General features: G+C 32.9%; 1 protein-coding gene across 3 annotated transcripts in view; it reads right to left on the reverse strand.

Annotated features, from left to right (window-relative positions):
• Trpgamma (Transient receptor potential cation channel gamma) overlaps positions 1–15,982 on the reverse strand; it is a 79,907-nt gene that overhangs the window by 15,260 nt on the left and 48,665 nt on the right. For 2 of the 3 annotated variants that reach the window (XM_029314216.2, XM_029314217.2), the window contains exons 3-6: positions 9,594–9,880; positions 3,511–3,641; positions 1,388–1,622; positions 124–272 (exon numbers count right to left, since the gene is read on the reverse strand). In XM_029314216.2, the coding sequence (XP_029170049.2) occupies positions 124–272; positions 1,388–1,622; positions 3,511–3,641; positions 9,594–9,782 (704 nt within the window). In that variant the 5' untranslated portion in view covers positions 9,783–9,880. Of the gene's footprint in view, positions 1–123; positions 273–1,387; positions 1,623–3,510; positions 3,642–9,593; positions 9,881–15,982 lie in introns of those variants that run through there. The other variant, XM_029314215.2, reaches the window with a different exon arrangement.

Consider the following 15,982-nt stretch of genomic DNA (forward strand, 5'->3'; position numbering starts at 1 on the left):
TAATTTTTGTTTATACATGAGCAATAATTCTTTTACCCTCGATTGTACCGTGAATTGTGTTCAATTCCATATATAGTTCTTACTTATCGGGAAAGTGGTCAATAAACATTTGAAGTATCTTACCCACAGCGAACGTCGTGTGGCATCGGCAGAGTGGATCCACGATCCAGAAGGATCTTTATGATTTCGTAGTTGTCCCTGTGGGCCGATAAGATCAGCGGCGTAATGTCCGGCGTAAACGTAGCTGTATCAGGAGGTAATGCCTCCCAACTCTAAGAAAGAATTAAATCGCAAGTCATTACTTCCGTAAAAGTCCATTACCCGACAGTTTTTTTCCTTTATGGGAGTAATTTTTCATCTAGTTTCCTTGGTCTAAAATTATTATTATTCGCAAACTGATGCTTTATTAACATTCGCACTGATGCTTTATGCAGTCGAGAATAATAGGTATTTGAAATAATCTATCGTAGCGAAGTAAAATAACACAAAACATCGTAATAATTCTTTATCTTGATAGGGAAATAATAAAGTAATATGACTTAATGGAGAGAAACACATTTTGTGTCACGTAGACAACTGGCAGAAATAATTTCTCTTGATGCGAAGTCGCGCTGCCATTGTACCAGCGTAATCGGCTTAATCAGTCATCATCATGGGCGGTAGACTTTTCTTCACGGGGAACCAATTTTCCATCATATAATGAATTCGTTCGACGTTTTCGGATATCATTCCATCGTAGTTCTGTCTAAGCTGATTTCTTGTTAAAGCCGATTAGAGCTCTATTCAAAATTCGCATTCTTTTACTTCTTTTCTTTGCAATTTGTTTCCGTTTCCCTGAGTTACTCGTTTCCCTCTTTGCTTTCACAAACGGCTTTCCAATCATTTGCTTTGGTGGAATCGTCTTTATGGTCGGGAGAGGAAGACCGATTGACGGCGGAATAAAGTGCAGAAAAACTACTTGTAGAGCAACCGAGACAACACAGAGTAATCAATTTACAATCCAATTAATTTTTAGAATGTAGATATTTTATTTATGTATACGACATTTATATTAAAATGCATTGAGAGCGATACAATCTGATTATTCAAATTGGATCATAAAAGCTGAATCGTAAAAGCGAATAAGAATATATTTCACGATTATATTTCACGTATCAAAAAGTTATAAAAATATTATTTAATTGAAAATTGCGCTTTGTAATTGTAATACCAATTTTAGCTAATTGTTAGTTTTAGGTAATTGCAAAAAGAAACAGGAGACAGAGCAATATAATTTAATTTATAAGAATAATTTTTAAACAAATATAAAAAAATATAAAAATCCTATTACGATAAATTATTTTTTATCAAAGTTCACGTGTAAAGACCATGTTTTATGAAAACTTACATGTGGCTCGCCGTTCCTATGAAGGGTTTCTTCATGCTCCAAAAGGACCTCTACCGCTTCAACGAATTCCTCGGAGATAGCGTGAAGGAGTGCATCTTTGGTATCGACCTTGTGTTCTATTAAAAGCTCCACCATCTCCAGATTTTCATTATCGATCGCCATGAGCAGGGCAGATCGTCCAAGAGGATCCACGCAGTTGATGTTAATGTCGGCCTCGTGGGCTTTTTGGAGCATTCTAAAGTGACAGGAGAGTATTCGGAAGATTGATGAATTGCCGTTTAAAGTTTGTAGGTACAAGTACTTTTATATACAGGGGTTCCACAAATTGAATGTTCTTTTTGCTACAACTTTTTACTACAACTTTGGCTAACCTGAAAATATATTTTTATTTTTAAACTAAAAACACGGTTATTTTAATTTTTAACTGTTTAACTTTTCAAGTACGATTTTACAGTGACAAGAAAGTATTCGGAAGATTGATAAATCATATTGTTCAAAATTTGTAGATAAAAATACTTTTTTACAGATTTTAAAAACTAAATGTTTTTTTTTAAATGTTTTATAATTTTTGTGTGAATAATCTAAAAATATATTTTATTAACTAGAAACGCGATTATGAATTTTTAACACTGTTAATTTTTTAAATACGATTGAAATTTTATTAAAATGAAATTTTACTAAATTGAAATTTTATTAAAATCTATTTAAAATTATCCTGAAAAATGTAATTTTATTTTATTTTTTCTTAGTTTCTAAAGATCTTTAATTTTTATCTCGACATTTATGTTTAAAAAATATTTATTTTAAATTACTCAAAGAATCTATAATAGAAACAAAAGAACATTCGATCATTTTAGGTCATTTTATATGTATAGATAAGTTTTCAATATAATTTTGCGGAAATTTTGGAAGAACAAACTTTTTCAGGCTGATTCGGCTGCCTTCAAATTAAACACAAGGTAGCTCATATATAGAATCATGTAACGATATTACATGCTAAGCTACACGCGAGGAATTTCACAAGAGTAATAAGTTAATCATAGCTAATAATCAGTTCTAATTACGTCAACATAAAGAGAAAATTCCTGAAAGTTTTAAAATTATATGAACAAATTTCGTAAGAGATTCGAATTGAAGAGATTCTTTACTACAATTAGCTAAAGTTTATTCATGTATATTTAAGGATAGTAAAATACACGCAATAATAAATTATGCTTTGCTAATCAACGAATAAATATTTCACTAAAACTGTAAATAAGAATTTATTAAATATAAATATGGAATAAAGAATAAATTTAGCAATCACTATATAAAACTCTATACGGAATAAAAAAAATTGTTTTATTACGTTTTACGTATTTCTAAATGTCAGAAATGATGACAAGTTACACAGCTACGTTGTATAGTTGGTCACACACATATTTTTATAGAACATCTTACAATCAAATTAATGTTATTAATTGGACTGAGATTTATTTTAAAGACTCTTTAAGTGAAATAAAGTTTTTGAACAATCTTGTAACATAGCGTCGCTGAAAAAGTTTATCGTCATTAGTTCTATAGTCTCTTTTTTTTATATGAAAGAAGTTTTCTCGCAGGATTTCTGTTCGCACGAGATAAGTTTTCTTACTCGATGCGGTTGTCTCTCTTTAGCGGTATGGGCACGTGTATATGCATGTATCCCACAGTTAAGATAACGAGAATGATAATCGTATACTTAATTCAGGAAGAAATGAAAAGATACGCATGTCGAGAATACACGTGTACTACCAAACACACGTGTACGTAAACAAGACAAAACTTTATCAGCGAAATAAATAAGTTTTCTACATAAGAGTAAATACTTTACATTTTAAAGTAAAAAGAACTTTTCTCTTATCTTTTTTCTAGATTTTTTTTTATTATATATAATTTTTTTAAGCTTTTAAAAGATGAAAAAATATTAATTTGGATAATGACGCATTACGAGAATCTCGTAGTGCATCCGTCAACATTGAATGATTGCTAAAAGTATATTAAATTAAACGAGAAATGTATATTCGTTCGTTCGTTCTTTATATGCTTTCAACGATATAAAAAGATCAACGGAATTCATAAATGTTTAACCATAAATTTCAACTCGCCTTCTAACGGAAGCCACGTCTCCGCGCTCGACGGCAAGAAGATATTTCTTCTCCTGAAGCGACAGGGTGGCCATTTCCTGATGAGGTCGCACCACGTTCTCTTCCTCCATCATGCCGTGTATACTGTGTCTCTGTAAATAATAGTAATAATTTCGTCTTCTTATAGATCGTACAGATATTACAGATCTTACAGATCTGAATGTACAATAAATATAATTACTATAAATATTATATTGACTGACAGGTCACTTAATCTAATAAGAAAATAATTAATAACGATCCTTTGAACTCTCGCAAAGTATATTAATGGATTGTTTAGTTACTTCAATGCAAGTGCGGATGTTGCTGATAACATTTTTTTACGCTTTTGTTCATCCGTCTCAAAACATTTTTGCTTCATTTTATCTGGTGCATCGCACTGCGATCGCATAAGTTGCACATATTTCGTCGACCTAGACGTCTCTCTCCTATTGCGCTTTTCATCATCATTGTAACTATAGCGGCCGTGCGCAATTCTACGCTTGCTACGCGATTTCCACGGAAGTTGCATGCAGAATTTGGTTAGAGCCGAATGCGTCCGCATGCAATGGCAGTTAACGAGGTGAAATGCAGCGGGTTTGAAGATCAATTGCCGTTTCTCATGGTAGTATTCGAGGAATGTGTAGTAACATTACACTCTGCCCTACGTGCTTTACATTTCAAACGGTTGTTTTCTCTTTGATCTCTAAATTCTTTGTAAATTCGAATTTTTATGCAGTTATTAGTAAAGTCAATATTTAATTCCACGTATTAAATTCTACGAATTTTTTATAAATATACGTATATGATATGCAGGTACGTAAAATCGGAAAAAATTCATTTTAGAAATTCTCTTTTAGATTTTGTATACTAAGACTTTCTTTTCATTGTGCAAAATATAGTAATGGAAAAAAAACTGTAATAAATTAAAAGCGTTGATTGATTTATCTCATTATTTTATGCAGAAAATTATTAAGGTTAGATTATAAAAAATAAATGTATTGAAAGATATTTCATATTTTTTGTCAAAATGTGTCAGAATAAAGCTTAAAATATCTCGTAATTTATTCATTTTTTTACTATTCCACTGTAACAATTTTTTACGCCAAATATTACGAGAAATCGATTTCATGTGAAAAAATTATGGTGATTCTGTTTAAAAAATAATGGAAACCTCGAAATCTAAAAAGTTCCTGGAATAATGCTTAAACTTACGACAGGACGCCTTGAAATCTTACAACTTTTATATAAAACATTTTTTGATGGAAGCCTTGGTTTGTGACAAATCTCAACATAAAAATTAAAACAAGGCACTCTGTCAAACATTATATATTATTATATTAATTGATCGTTAAATAAAGATTTTATTCATATAAAATTTATTTGAAATTAAGCTAGATTAAATTAAATGCAAAATTTTCATGATCTATTTGAATTCTGAAAATTTAATTTATCAAAATCAATTTGTTATGTGATTAAATTTTAGGATGCGGAATAATATTTGCGGTTTAAAGTCAATATTACAGTATGGACAGTATAATTTTATTACAAAGATATAAATCGAATTTATATAATCGTTGACTACATAAATTATGTTTCATCATTCGCGCGTATAAAGTATTCTGTTTGATCCACGTACGGATCTCTTAAATCTAAAATGTGTTTTAACTGTCATATAGAGATCAATTGATAAAACATATGATCGTAATCAATTTTACATTATCATAAACGACGATGCATTGAAACAGATATCAAGCTGTGCATAATTAACGCCATTTTATTATCGATTATCGAAAGTAATTGAAACACAATTATTGAAATCTGTGCGTATCAGCTGATGCATACATATATGTATACGCTGCCTTTTCACCCCGCAACAAATTCTGCCGTGATATCTGTCATTCGACGATAACATATGTATTATGTCGTTCGAAACTCGATCCATAAATATCGGATACGTGTATCGCTGAGACACGAGTGTATAACTTGAGCATAAATCTTGACCCGCTGTCTCGCATGATCGCAGGATCTTCACCTTGATGGAATCCACTTTTAAGGGATGACCGTATGACAGTTATACGACGAAAGAGAATCGCGCGGATCACAGCATGGGCCGTGTATGCTGGCATGTGTATGACAGACTGTGTTTATCGAGGGTGCGCCAGGTCGACAATTAAGGTGCGCCCTTAGCAAACACTTGTTGTCAGTATCGGCCCTCGCGATATTATTTTCTAGTATCCTAAAAATGTCTCATCGTATTAGAATACACACTATATGCCTTCGCGTTTTTACGTCTGTATCTTTCTTTCTCTCCGCATTTTTCCATCGTTTAGAAATCATTAATTAGAATTCGTATTTTGTGATCTAAAATCTGAGATATACATATGCGTAAGCATGTCTTGATAATTTCAGTTAGAAATTATTATGTAATATATATTATATGTATTATTATATAATGTATATAATTATATATTTAAGAGATATAAAAATAGAACGCAATTTTTTATTTTACTCTAGATAAACTATTTTTCAACTATTGAATACAATTTCCTCTTTTTCTTTTTTTTTCTTGGTAATTTGCAAAGGACTGAATAAAATGGAAGTGGAATGCAGCTTTTTTATATGCGGCCTAAAGGTACCGAATTCGATTGTCCCCAAATCCTTCTTAGAGTTTTCTCTAAAGTTTCTTTCTAAAACGCTTTCGCGTTTTATGGTACTTTATTGTAAAAATATTAGGGCAAACTTAGAGTACACATAGAATAGAATGAGTTTCGCGCTTGAATTGTATCGACGACCTCAATCTCAGATATTGATTTCCACTTTACGAAAAGATCCCTCATCGTCGATTTTCGAGATCTTTGTTTCCAAAAGGCAACGCGAATTTCGTGAAAGAAAAATCCACAAGCAAAATCCCTTTTTAGTTTCGCAAGAGGATTCCTTCTCTCACCTTTACCCGACGAAAAGTTGTTTCCGAAAAGTTTTTTTCCGCGAGATGGTTTTACAAACAGAATTAAATCCACCGGTAAAAGGAGAAGAGCGGAAGTAAGCGCAGGAACGCTCATCGACCGTGGCATCTCGGATTAAATGCTTCACTTTAGTGCCCTCGTTGAACAACTTAAAGGATTTCGAGCCTCAACATGAGCAGAGATTTTGGCAAACAGACATCTAACAAGATCCATAAATCCTATATATATATAATTAAGGAATTATTCGATCAGCAACATATGTACAGTTCAAGAAGCAATCCGGTGCTATAAATTTTATAATCCATAATTCATAGGGATATAAATTTTATCGAAATTGGTATTTAAATAATATATTACATTTATATACTTATATCGAAAGATTTACACTTTATATTTTTTGCTTTTATTATATTTTGCACAATTTATAGTTTAGTTATACTTGAAAATATCGAAAACAGATAAATTGAAGTAAATATTTGTTTGGTCTTTTTATGAATATAAGAAATAATTCGATATAAAAATTCTTATTAATAATAATTTGTGATAATAAATAGAGAATTTGTTCAAGCTTTTATATCGCTTAATTAGCTATAATTATATAATTGAAAAGAGTAATCTATTTTTATTTTGATTAGCTTGGTTATATATAGATAGACATGTGTTTCTGTTGTTAATCCATTAACCTACTTTATGCATTAAACTGTGATTATATCAATCGTCTTTAATGTCTACCTATACCTACTGTCTCTATATTTGGTCTGCATTTCTATTGTCCGCATTCGGCTGTTTTCGCTTACACTGTCTGCACGTGCAGTGTGTAGTCTGTAACTACTGTCTGACTACACTGTCTGTATCTACTATTTGCACTTGTGACCTACACATGCGTCGCACGATGAATGCACTCTATATAGTAGCATAATAATTCTGTTATCCCCGATGCGCAATAGTAATATATTATCAAGATCAACTGTATATTGTCTGTGACTATTTATAAATATTTATAAAAAAAATTAATATAATAAGTAAATGAATATAAATAAAAGAAGAAACATAAATTTAAATAAATCTACAAAATACAAAATTTTCAGAAGAAAAGCATAAAAGATACGCAATTAACTAGAAACTTCAGGCAAAAAATGCATATTATTAAAAACTGCTTAATCGAGAAAAATGTCTTAATTGTCAAGAGTTGAATAGTAACAGCTTGAAATCTTAATTGTAAATCTTCATTGAAAAATAATTTACCGTTATACAAAATTCCACGAAGGTGGCCGCGAGATTCGATTATAAAATACACCAGTGGCTGCGTTTTTGCTGCGCGAGCTCACTCGAGGACATTTATGAGGCACTAAAAGATGAAAGCATCCCGCTTGTGCTGGAGCTTTTCATCCCCGAATAGATTAAACGCGTGTGTGTAAAGTGCGTGTTACGACGATAGAGCGTTACAGAGACGTAATAGGACGATGGTTTTGATTCTGAAAACGTGAAGCCAGGAAAAATCGAGGGCATTTTTTCTTTGTAGTTCTTAGCCTTTCAGGGAATCCAACCTCTTTGTCGTTTTACGAGACAAGAAAAACGAACAGTTCCCGCCAGCTATTCAACACGAAATGTTCGAGAAGGCTCACGAATTTTTGTGTCTCGTATTTTATTGGATATCTTCGATCCGGGAAAACGATATATTAAAAACGAAAACTAAGTTTTCCCAAGTTTGGCGCGCTTTCCGCTCTTCTTCGGAGATCGGAGATCAACTTTTATTATATCCTTTATACCCTTTACTTTATATGTCTATTTTCGATTTTTCTCTTTTTTCAACACGCGAGGAGAATCGCGAGACAATATTATTAATTATTCCGTAATGCAGCTGAGTGCGATTTGAAAATCGGACGAAGTTATTTTCAAATCCGTGCCGCATCTAAATAATGCACATAGCAGTCGTAGATAGAATAAAGGAAGATTTCGGCCGAGCAAGAGAGGAGTTTAGCCTTATTCGAAGGTTAAATGTCTGCGCCATCGATCAATTTGCAAGCCCGGCATGCTGATATTATACATCCCTGCCAATCCTCCTTCCCCTTTATGTAAAAATAAACGTGCCCGGTCTAACGCGCTGTCGTCTACTAAACGCGGTTATCGAAACAGCATTAAGATTTAATCTAACTCGACCCAACTGCGGCGCTTTTCTTCTTCCTGTTGAACGGACAGGCGGAAAATCAGGATGAGGAGAGGCAAATTGCTATCGCGCGGCAAACTTCCGGTGAGAGCCAATAAAGGAACCGTGAAGGAGGAACAGTCGTTTCTCTTCCTCTCCTTTCTTTATACCCCTTTCTTGTAGTTCGCAAGCCAGCAGGCCGCGCACAAATTGGATCGACATCGGAACATCGTTATCGGCTGCCGCTTTTCCGGGTTCTTCTGCCTCGCTCGTCAAACTCGAGAGTTGGAATTTCCGGCGCAGCGCCGAGGAAATTTATGCGAAAGGAAACCGCGGCGCTATTTATTTTCAACCCTTGGAATCTACGACCCGATAACCTTCTCAGTCGTCGCAATATTATCGTTAAAATCGCGGTTTAAATTTATAATAAGAGCTGTTTCATTTCTCGCGAATTAATTATTTATATATCGAGAAATTAAATAATAAAAAGATAATATTTAAATTTAATAAGGATATTAATATATGTTATTTATTTAAATTAATTATATAGGATGTCTGACACAAAGTGTCACACCTAAAATATACGTAGATCTCGTTATTTGGAAACGACTTTTCCTCAGCAAAAAGTGTCAAGGCAGACCATGTTCCCAATTTTTGCCATCATGTATCTTTATAATTAAATCTTAAATGAAAATTTTATTAAAGTAAACGCTACTTGAAATTAATTGGTTTTCTTAATATTTTATTTCCACAAGGCTTATTTTTAGTTTGCGAAAAAGCTTTTATTTTCAATCGCTTATAACTCGAAAATTATTTATCGATGCCACGATATTTTTGCTGAAGAAAAATGGTCTCCAAATAACAAGAGACCTGTTACGTTATTCTGCACAGATACGCAAACTTGATTGTCATTCAACGCCAAGTAGCGAACATAAACTTTGTTTGTACAATACCTTGACTTTCTTGTCAATTTCTGGTCGCTCGAGCAGACAGGTTGTCTGCTGTTGTGCGACGTACGGCGGCGGTGGAGGTGCCTCGGGGTCGAAGTTCGCCTGCTGGCCGGTACCTCGTAAGAAGCCACCGGCGATGCTGGAGATTCGACCCCTCGTTGTGTCGGCCGCCATTCTCAAGGGAAAGTTCATACCACCTCCGCCTGGGCCACCGTCTTCTTCATCGACAACGTCTTCACCAGGGGTTGTGCTGCCCCTGGCGAATTGCTCCTCATCTTCGTACGCGCTTTCTGAAAACATAAAAAATCATTTTCACGTCAGATATATTGCGATAAAAGAGATATATTTGTTACATATTTAATATCGAACTTCCAAAGTTTCGATTTGGTGACATAATCTCATAAAATAAACCTATTTATACAATCGAGTATATTGTTATGTGCTTTTATAAAAATATATTATTGTTTTTATGAAATGTTAGCTATAAATGAAACGAAAAGTAAAGAAGTGTCATTTTTCGTGAGATCGATTTTCTCAGTAGTAAAAATATATAACGGAATATTTTTCTGTATATATATTTTTTTTAGACTTTTATATTTTTTATTTTATATACATATTTATTTTTGCCTTTTTTCGTTTTTGTCGTAAAAGAATGGAGCGCATCGTCGTCATGTAAATACTGGATTGAACGAGCGCAACGATGAACGACGCAATTGTGTGTCTTCGATGAAACTATTCGAAGGAATGATGGATCGGGGAACGCACTCTCTTTTATTAGTCGTGAGCAAACGCAAACACGCGAGCCGGGTAGCTGTGGCCGCATTGACAGCGGATACACATTGTGTGATTCTCGGAGGATGGTGCAATCGTGAGACACACGCAGTAATGTGCCGATTGCCCGGCATTTTACGTCATCGGAAAGTGTAACAATATATAGTCAACGACTGTTATAACGTCGGACAAATGACGCTCCTCTCTAGGATGCAAAGCTGAGACTTTGAAAGTGTATTAACATCCGAATTGTGTCGAGAGACATTGTAAAATCAGAACTACGTTGCTTTTCTTCTGCGGATCATATCCGCTTGTCCGTGCAGAACTGGGATTTTCTCGCGCGTCAATTGTAAATTATATGTAAATTACATTTGCTAGCTGTGTTTCATGAAATTTCACGCAAATGTTAACATATACTGACAAAAGAAAAATATGTAAAGTTTGGAGAAATAGAATGTAAATGTTGAAATTAATATAAATGAAAAAGACATACTTTAATATATATATGAAAAAAATAAGAATATGAATAAAAATAATAAAAAAGAATGAAAAAAAGGAATGAATAAAAAATGGGCCAACAAAAATTAGAACGCGATTTTGTAATTATAGTAGAATTAAAGAAAAAAAAATTGTCGGGCTAGTTAAAAAAATTCTTTCAGTTGAAAAATAGTTGAAAAACGAAGAAGAAATCATTGAGAGCGCACTTGGTTTTACTACTTTCCCCATCAGCTTTCGAAAGCTAGAGAATTGCAATAGCATCGAGATAAAACGCTTCATAAAATGATTTATTCATTGCCTCTCGACGAGCGTCTCGTAAATCGATTTTAATAAATGGATTCCGCACGATACAGCCGCTCGGGGCTAGGCAATCGAAGCTCGTTATCTCGTCGAATCGGCGCGCACCGATTAGTCCGCAGAGAAACAATCCCGCGTGCGCGCGTTCGCAAAAAATGATGGGCACTATTTATGGAGCGCTATAAAGCCGCGTCGTAGCGTCCGCTCGTAAAATCAGAGCCAACGACGGGGGTGAGAAATAAGCGCCATAATACCCTTATGTGATTTAATGAGCGCGCGGTCGATGAGACTTCAAGATGCGCTCTTTCATTGCAGCTCGATTCGCAAAGGCGAAATAATTGTACGTTCCCGTAATTCCGTGTCTCGTAATACGAGCGATCTCGATTTCTTTGAACGCTATTAATCTCGTTTTCACACAAACGCGCTCCCTTTACAAAAGGGCAATAAACCACCCCTATGTCATCCTCTTCCTCTCCTCCCTTTGCGGTCGCGCTATCGCGGAGCTATACGTAAAGCAAAATTATTAAAGACAAATAATTTGCGTAAAGCCGCGGGATCGTGTGCATTGCAAACAGGATAATGGGTTCATACAATTTGTTGACCCGCATATGAATCAACAGAAATACGAATACACAAACAAGAGGCTTTTTAGAGTGAAAGGAAAAATAAAAAACGAAAAATAAATTATCCGTATATTCCGTTCTATATAAATCGTTGAAAATTAAATAAATACTAGGTATACAATTAATAATGAAAGAGGTATTACATCAGTATATATAACAATCCGATATTTTAAGCAATTGAGGTAACTAGAATTTAAGAATATATATATTATAGTTTATGATTTATGTCGATTACAAATTGCACTGAATAAATTGTATCGATAGATTCTAATGAGAGATGATATCAAAGCGTAAATGATGATATTGCTAATAACTCGATTGCACAAACACGCTTTATGGGAATAATAGCTTTAAATTATAATGCACGGATAAGAGATGAGGAGGGTAAATGGGCGTAAGGTAACTACGACGGAAGTATTGATTGCACTTTAAGTGCAAACGCGGAGACTGAGAAACCTCGTACTGTACGAGCCAATTCATTCCACAATACCTAGACTGCACATAGCTGAGAGTAATCGCTTAAGGAACTCAATTCTACAAAGGAATAGCATCAAATTATCCGTCTCGCTTCTGGTATGGCTAGGGAAAGCAGATTACCATTGTTCTCTGCGTATATTAGCTATGTGCGTTAGTAACGGACGTAAGGGTGGAAACTTCAACTTTCCATCCCTGATACGGTCACATGCGGATCAAAGCGCTTACGTCGCCAGAATTCGCGCTTGCTTGCTAAAAATGCATGAGAAAGAGAATTAATATTTATGAAAATTATTATCCGATGAAATTTTGATTCAAATTAAACGTGTGTATGTATATTGTATATATCTAGACTGCAACGTTACAAAAATTGTTCAAACTAAATTTACCATATTTCCTTATTATACATAATTTACAGTTCACGTTGACCTCATAATGGATATGAACTCCTGATGGTTTGCTATCTAAGCTTCGTGTATTCGCGAAGACTCCTTAGTTCTAAGGTTCTAAATTATTGAAGAGATTTCGTGGAACCTTGTGGCTTGCGTTTGACGTCTTTATCGCGTCTGAATGAGAAATGTAGGTGTACTCTCTGAAATAAATAGGAAATGTTGAAAAGACCAATATTTAAAAATTCGTGGATTTGAATTTTTTCTTCTATATTTTTTTGTAATATTAAAAGAGCGCGGAAAATTGAATTGTAAAATATAAAATCGCAGTGTTGCAAAAATTTATGTATATATAATTTCTCTCATTACAAAAGGATGAATTAATATTAATAGTAATATAATACTGAATATATATTATATCAATTATATTAAATATTATATTATAAAATATTAAAAGTTAGACATTAATTTTTGATTTCAATTTTATATACAAATAAAATATTGATTTCATAGGTTTATCAAAGGAGAATCATTTAGTCGATAAATTACATGCACTGATGGATGGAATAAAACTTAGACTTAAGCTTTGAGGTTCAGTGACAAGTTAATAATAGAATTACTGGACCGAATTTCAAAATCTGTCACTTAAATTGAGAACTACGATTGCCTGAATTTGCGAGATATAAGATGAATGTATTCATAGTGGATTAGGTGATCTATACCAGGCACTGCAAAATTTAATCGAGAGCTTGTGAATTGCGAATATATGCTATATGTATGGACAAAAATCTCAAATTTTATTTCAAACTAATTTTCATTTATTTTTAAATTTCAGAAAATTCGCTCTTTCTGTGTCGCGATTATATAATTTCTGATTCAACCCATATTATCATAACAGTTAACGAAATTTGAATAATTTTTTGAAATACTTGAGTGTAAATTACTCTACTTTGCATATGTGAATCAGAGCGTGAGACTGAAATAATGCATGAATCTAAATTTTCAGCCTAGAACTAAAATTTTAGTGTTATTGATTTTTACGAGAAAACATGTGTGTGTGTACGTGCATGCGTGCGTGTATTTATATATGTACATTAAGATTAATAGAAAATATATTTCTTAATCAATAAATTATTTTCATCAGTGAACAAGACATATGATTTAAAACCACATTCTGGTTCACGAATAATTGATAATGGAATTACTCTGGACCAAGTTTCAAAATCTGCCACTTAATCAACGATCAGAAACAAGCAGTAGCCTATGTTGCTGGTCGATTTCTTGTGTATTACACCTGTTGCACAACATCTCATGTCTGATAAATAATTTACCATATTATCTGTTTACTTGGCAGTCACATATATGGTACACATGCACACATACTATATACGCATAGACAAAGTATTGAAAAAATGATATATTCTAAATAACATATTAAAATACGTTTTAATGCTTCTATGTCTAAATATTCAAAATTAATTAAATATTCATAAGAGAACTTGTAAGAGAAATTGAATTATTGTTTTACAGCAGTTTCAGAAACTTTGAAGAAAATTATTTGATTAAGAAAATTAATCAAATAAAATTGACATTTTTAAATAGAGCTAATAATAAATAATATATTTTTAAAGATAAGCAATAAATTACGATCAAAACCGTGTAAAAATGTACATGTATATATTGTGTTTGAGTATAGGTCATTAAATATAGGAACTTAATTGACCTGCATATGCGGGCGCGGATGCCAAAGTAATCTACGATTTACACGCGAAGAAATTATTGACACAAGTGATAAGCAAACATAGTTAATTATGATGATAATGGCTGATCAGTCGGTTGATGCTTGCATCGTCAACGTTCGCGCGTTAATTTACGAATTCCGTTAACGCAAATTCGAGGAAACCACCGCAATGTGCATTTCCTTTGTTTCATTGTAAGGGTCGTTATTCATTCTCTCTCTTTCTTTTTCGTCATGCTCTGTTTATTTCTTGCTGCAGAGAAAACCACAAAATTCGCGTTTTCGTGTACAAGTTTAACTTTGCGGTAGACTTTTGGAATTACGACGTTAATGAGACTTCAAACAAAATCGGAAGAACAGCAATTTATCGATGGCGGATTTTTCCCTACGTCAATTGACTTTATGGTCGAATTTTTGCAATTCTGCTGCACAGGGATGCAGACAGAGTGCAAAACTTTCAATTCGATGAAACAGGAAGAAAGTGCAAAATGTCGTTATTACTTTAGCGAACACATTTCCAAAACGGCCAACTACTTTCGATCAATGTAAGTTAGAGGAGAAAGAGAGAGAAAGAATCCTTGTGCTGCTTGTAGTTGTGACATTTATATAAGTTCATCGTAATGCAGCAAGTTTTCACGTTTGAATTAAATTTCGCTACTGAGTTACAATTGATAGCAGTTTTCAAAAATTGTAACAACTCAAATAATATATATAATGTATGAAATATTTCGGAAAATTATATAGCTTATACTATGTTAATTTTCGAATATATAAATAAATAATAAATAAAAAATAACAGAAAAAAGCATTATCGAATATAAAACAGAAATAGAAGAGGAATTATATATATAAATATTTGTATATATTTCAAAACCATAAGCGTAAAACTTGGAATCAAACTATACATATACGTATATAGATAATTTAGCTTACTTTTCTAGGACAAACTTCACGAGGATATATGCATTCGTGGAAATAAAAGTAGAAGCTTGATTCGAAAGCAATTTACGATTATGATGTAAGATATTTACAAATAATTAAATTCTTGCGAAACATAATCGTCTTTGCTGCAAGAAATAATAACATTAATTCTCTCTGTGTGAACACAAACTATAGACTTTTAAAATTATATTATAGATACTAAAATCGGATTACTTGTTTGTGTATTCTGGTTTCCATTTCCCTGAGCACATTATAAAGTAATTACAACATAGAAGTTGCTACGATAAAACAGGTCATACATGTTATGAAAGTGACATAATTTCTTACAGCCATAATATTTTCGCAGAAAGAAAAGGGAAGAAAATATTTGATAAACAAATTTCAAAATAATCAGTTCGTATAATGTATTTAAAATTTCTATATATACTGGATATTTTATAGAACTAAACATATCTCTGATTACACAAAAAAGAATAATCTGAAAAAATTAATTTTATTTTTTTGCTTATCTTTTTATATAAAATTATATTGTTACAGTTGCATTCCCAATTATGGGCTAACTTTTGTGTCAAAAATGGAGATACGTGTCACAAAGACTTTTAGAAACATTTCCACAAAAACTTTTTCGTTAACAATCCCCGTTATACGAGTTCACCACGT

Source organism: Nylanderia fulva, unplaced genomic scaffold, assembly GCF_048542155.1.
Source record: "Nylanderia fulva isolate GAGA-0341 unplaced genomic scaffold, ASM4854215v1 Scaffold41, whole genome shotgun sequence".
NCBI classification, from domain to species: Eukaryota; Metazoa; Arthropoda; class Insecta; order Hymenoptera; family Formicidae; genus Nylanderia; species Nylanderia fulva.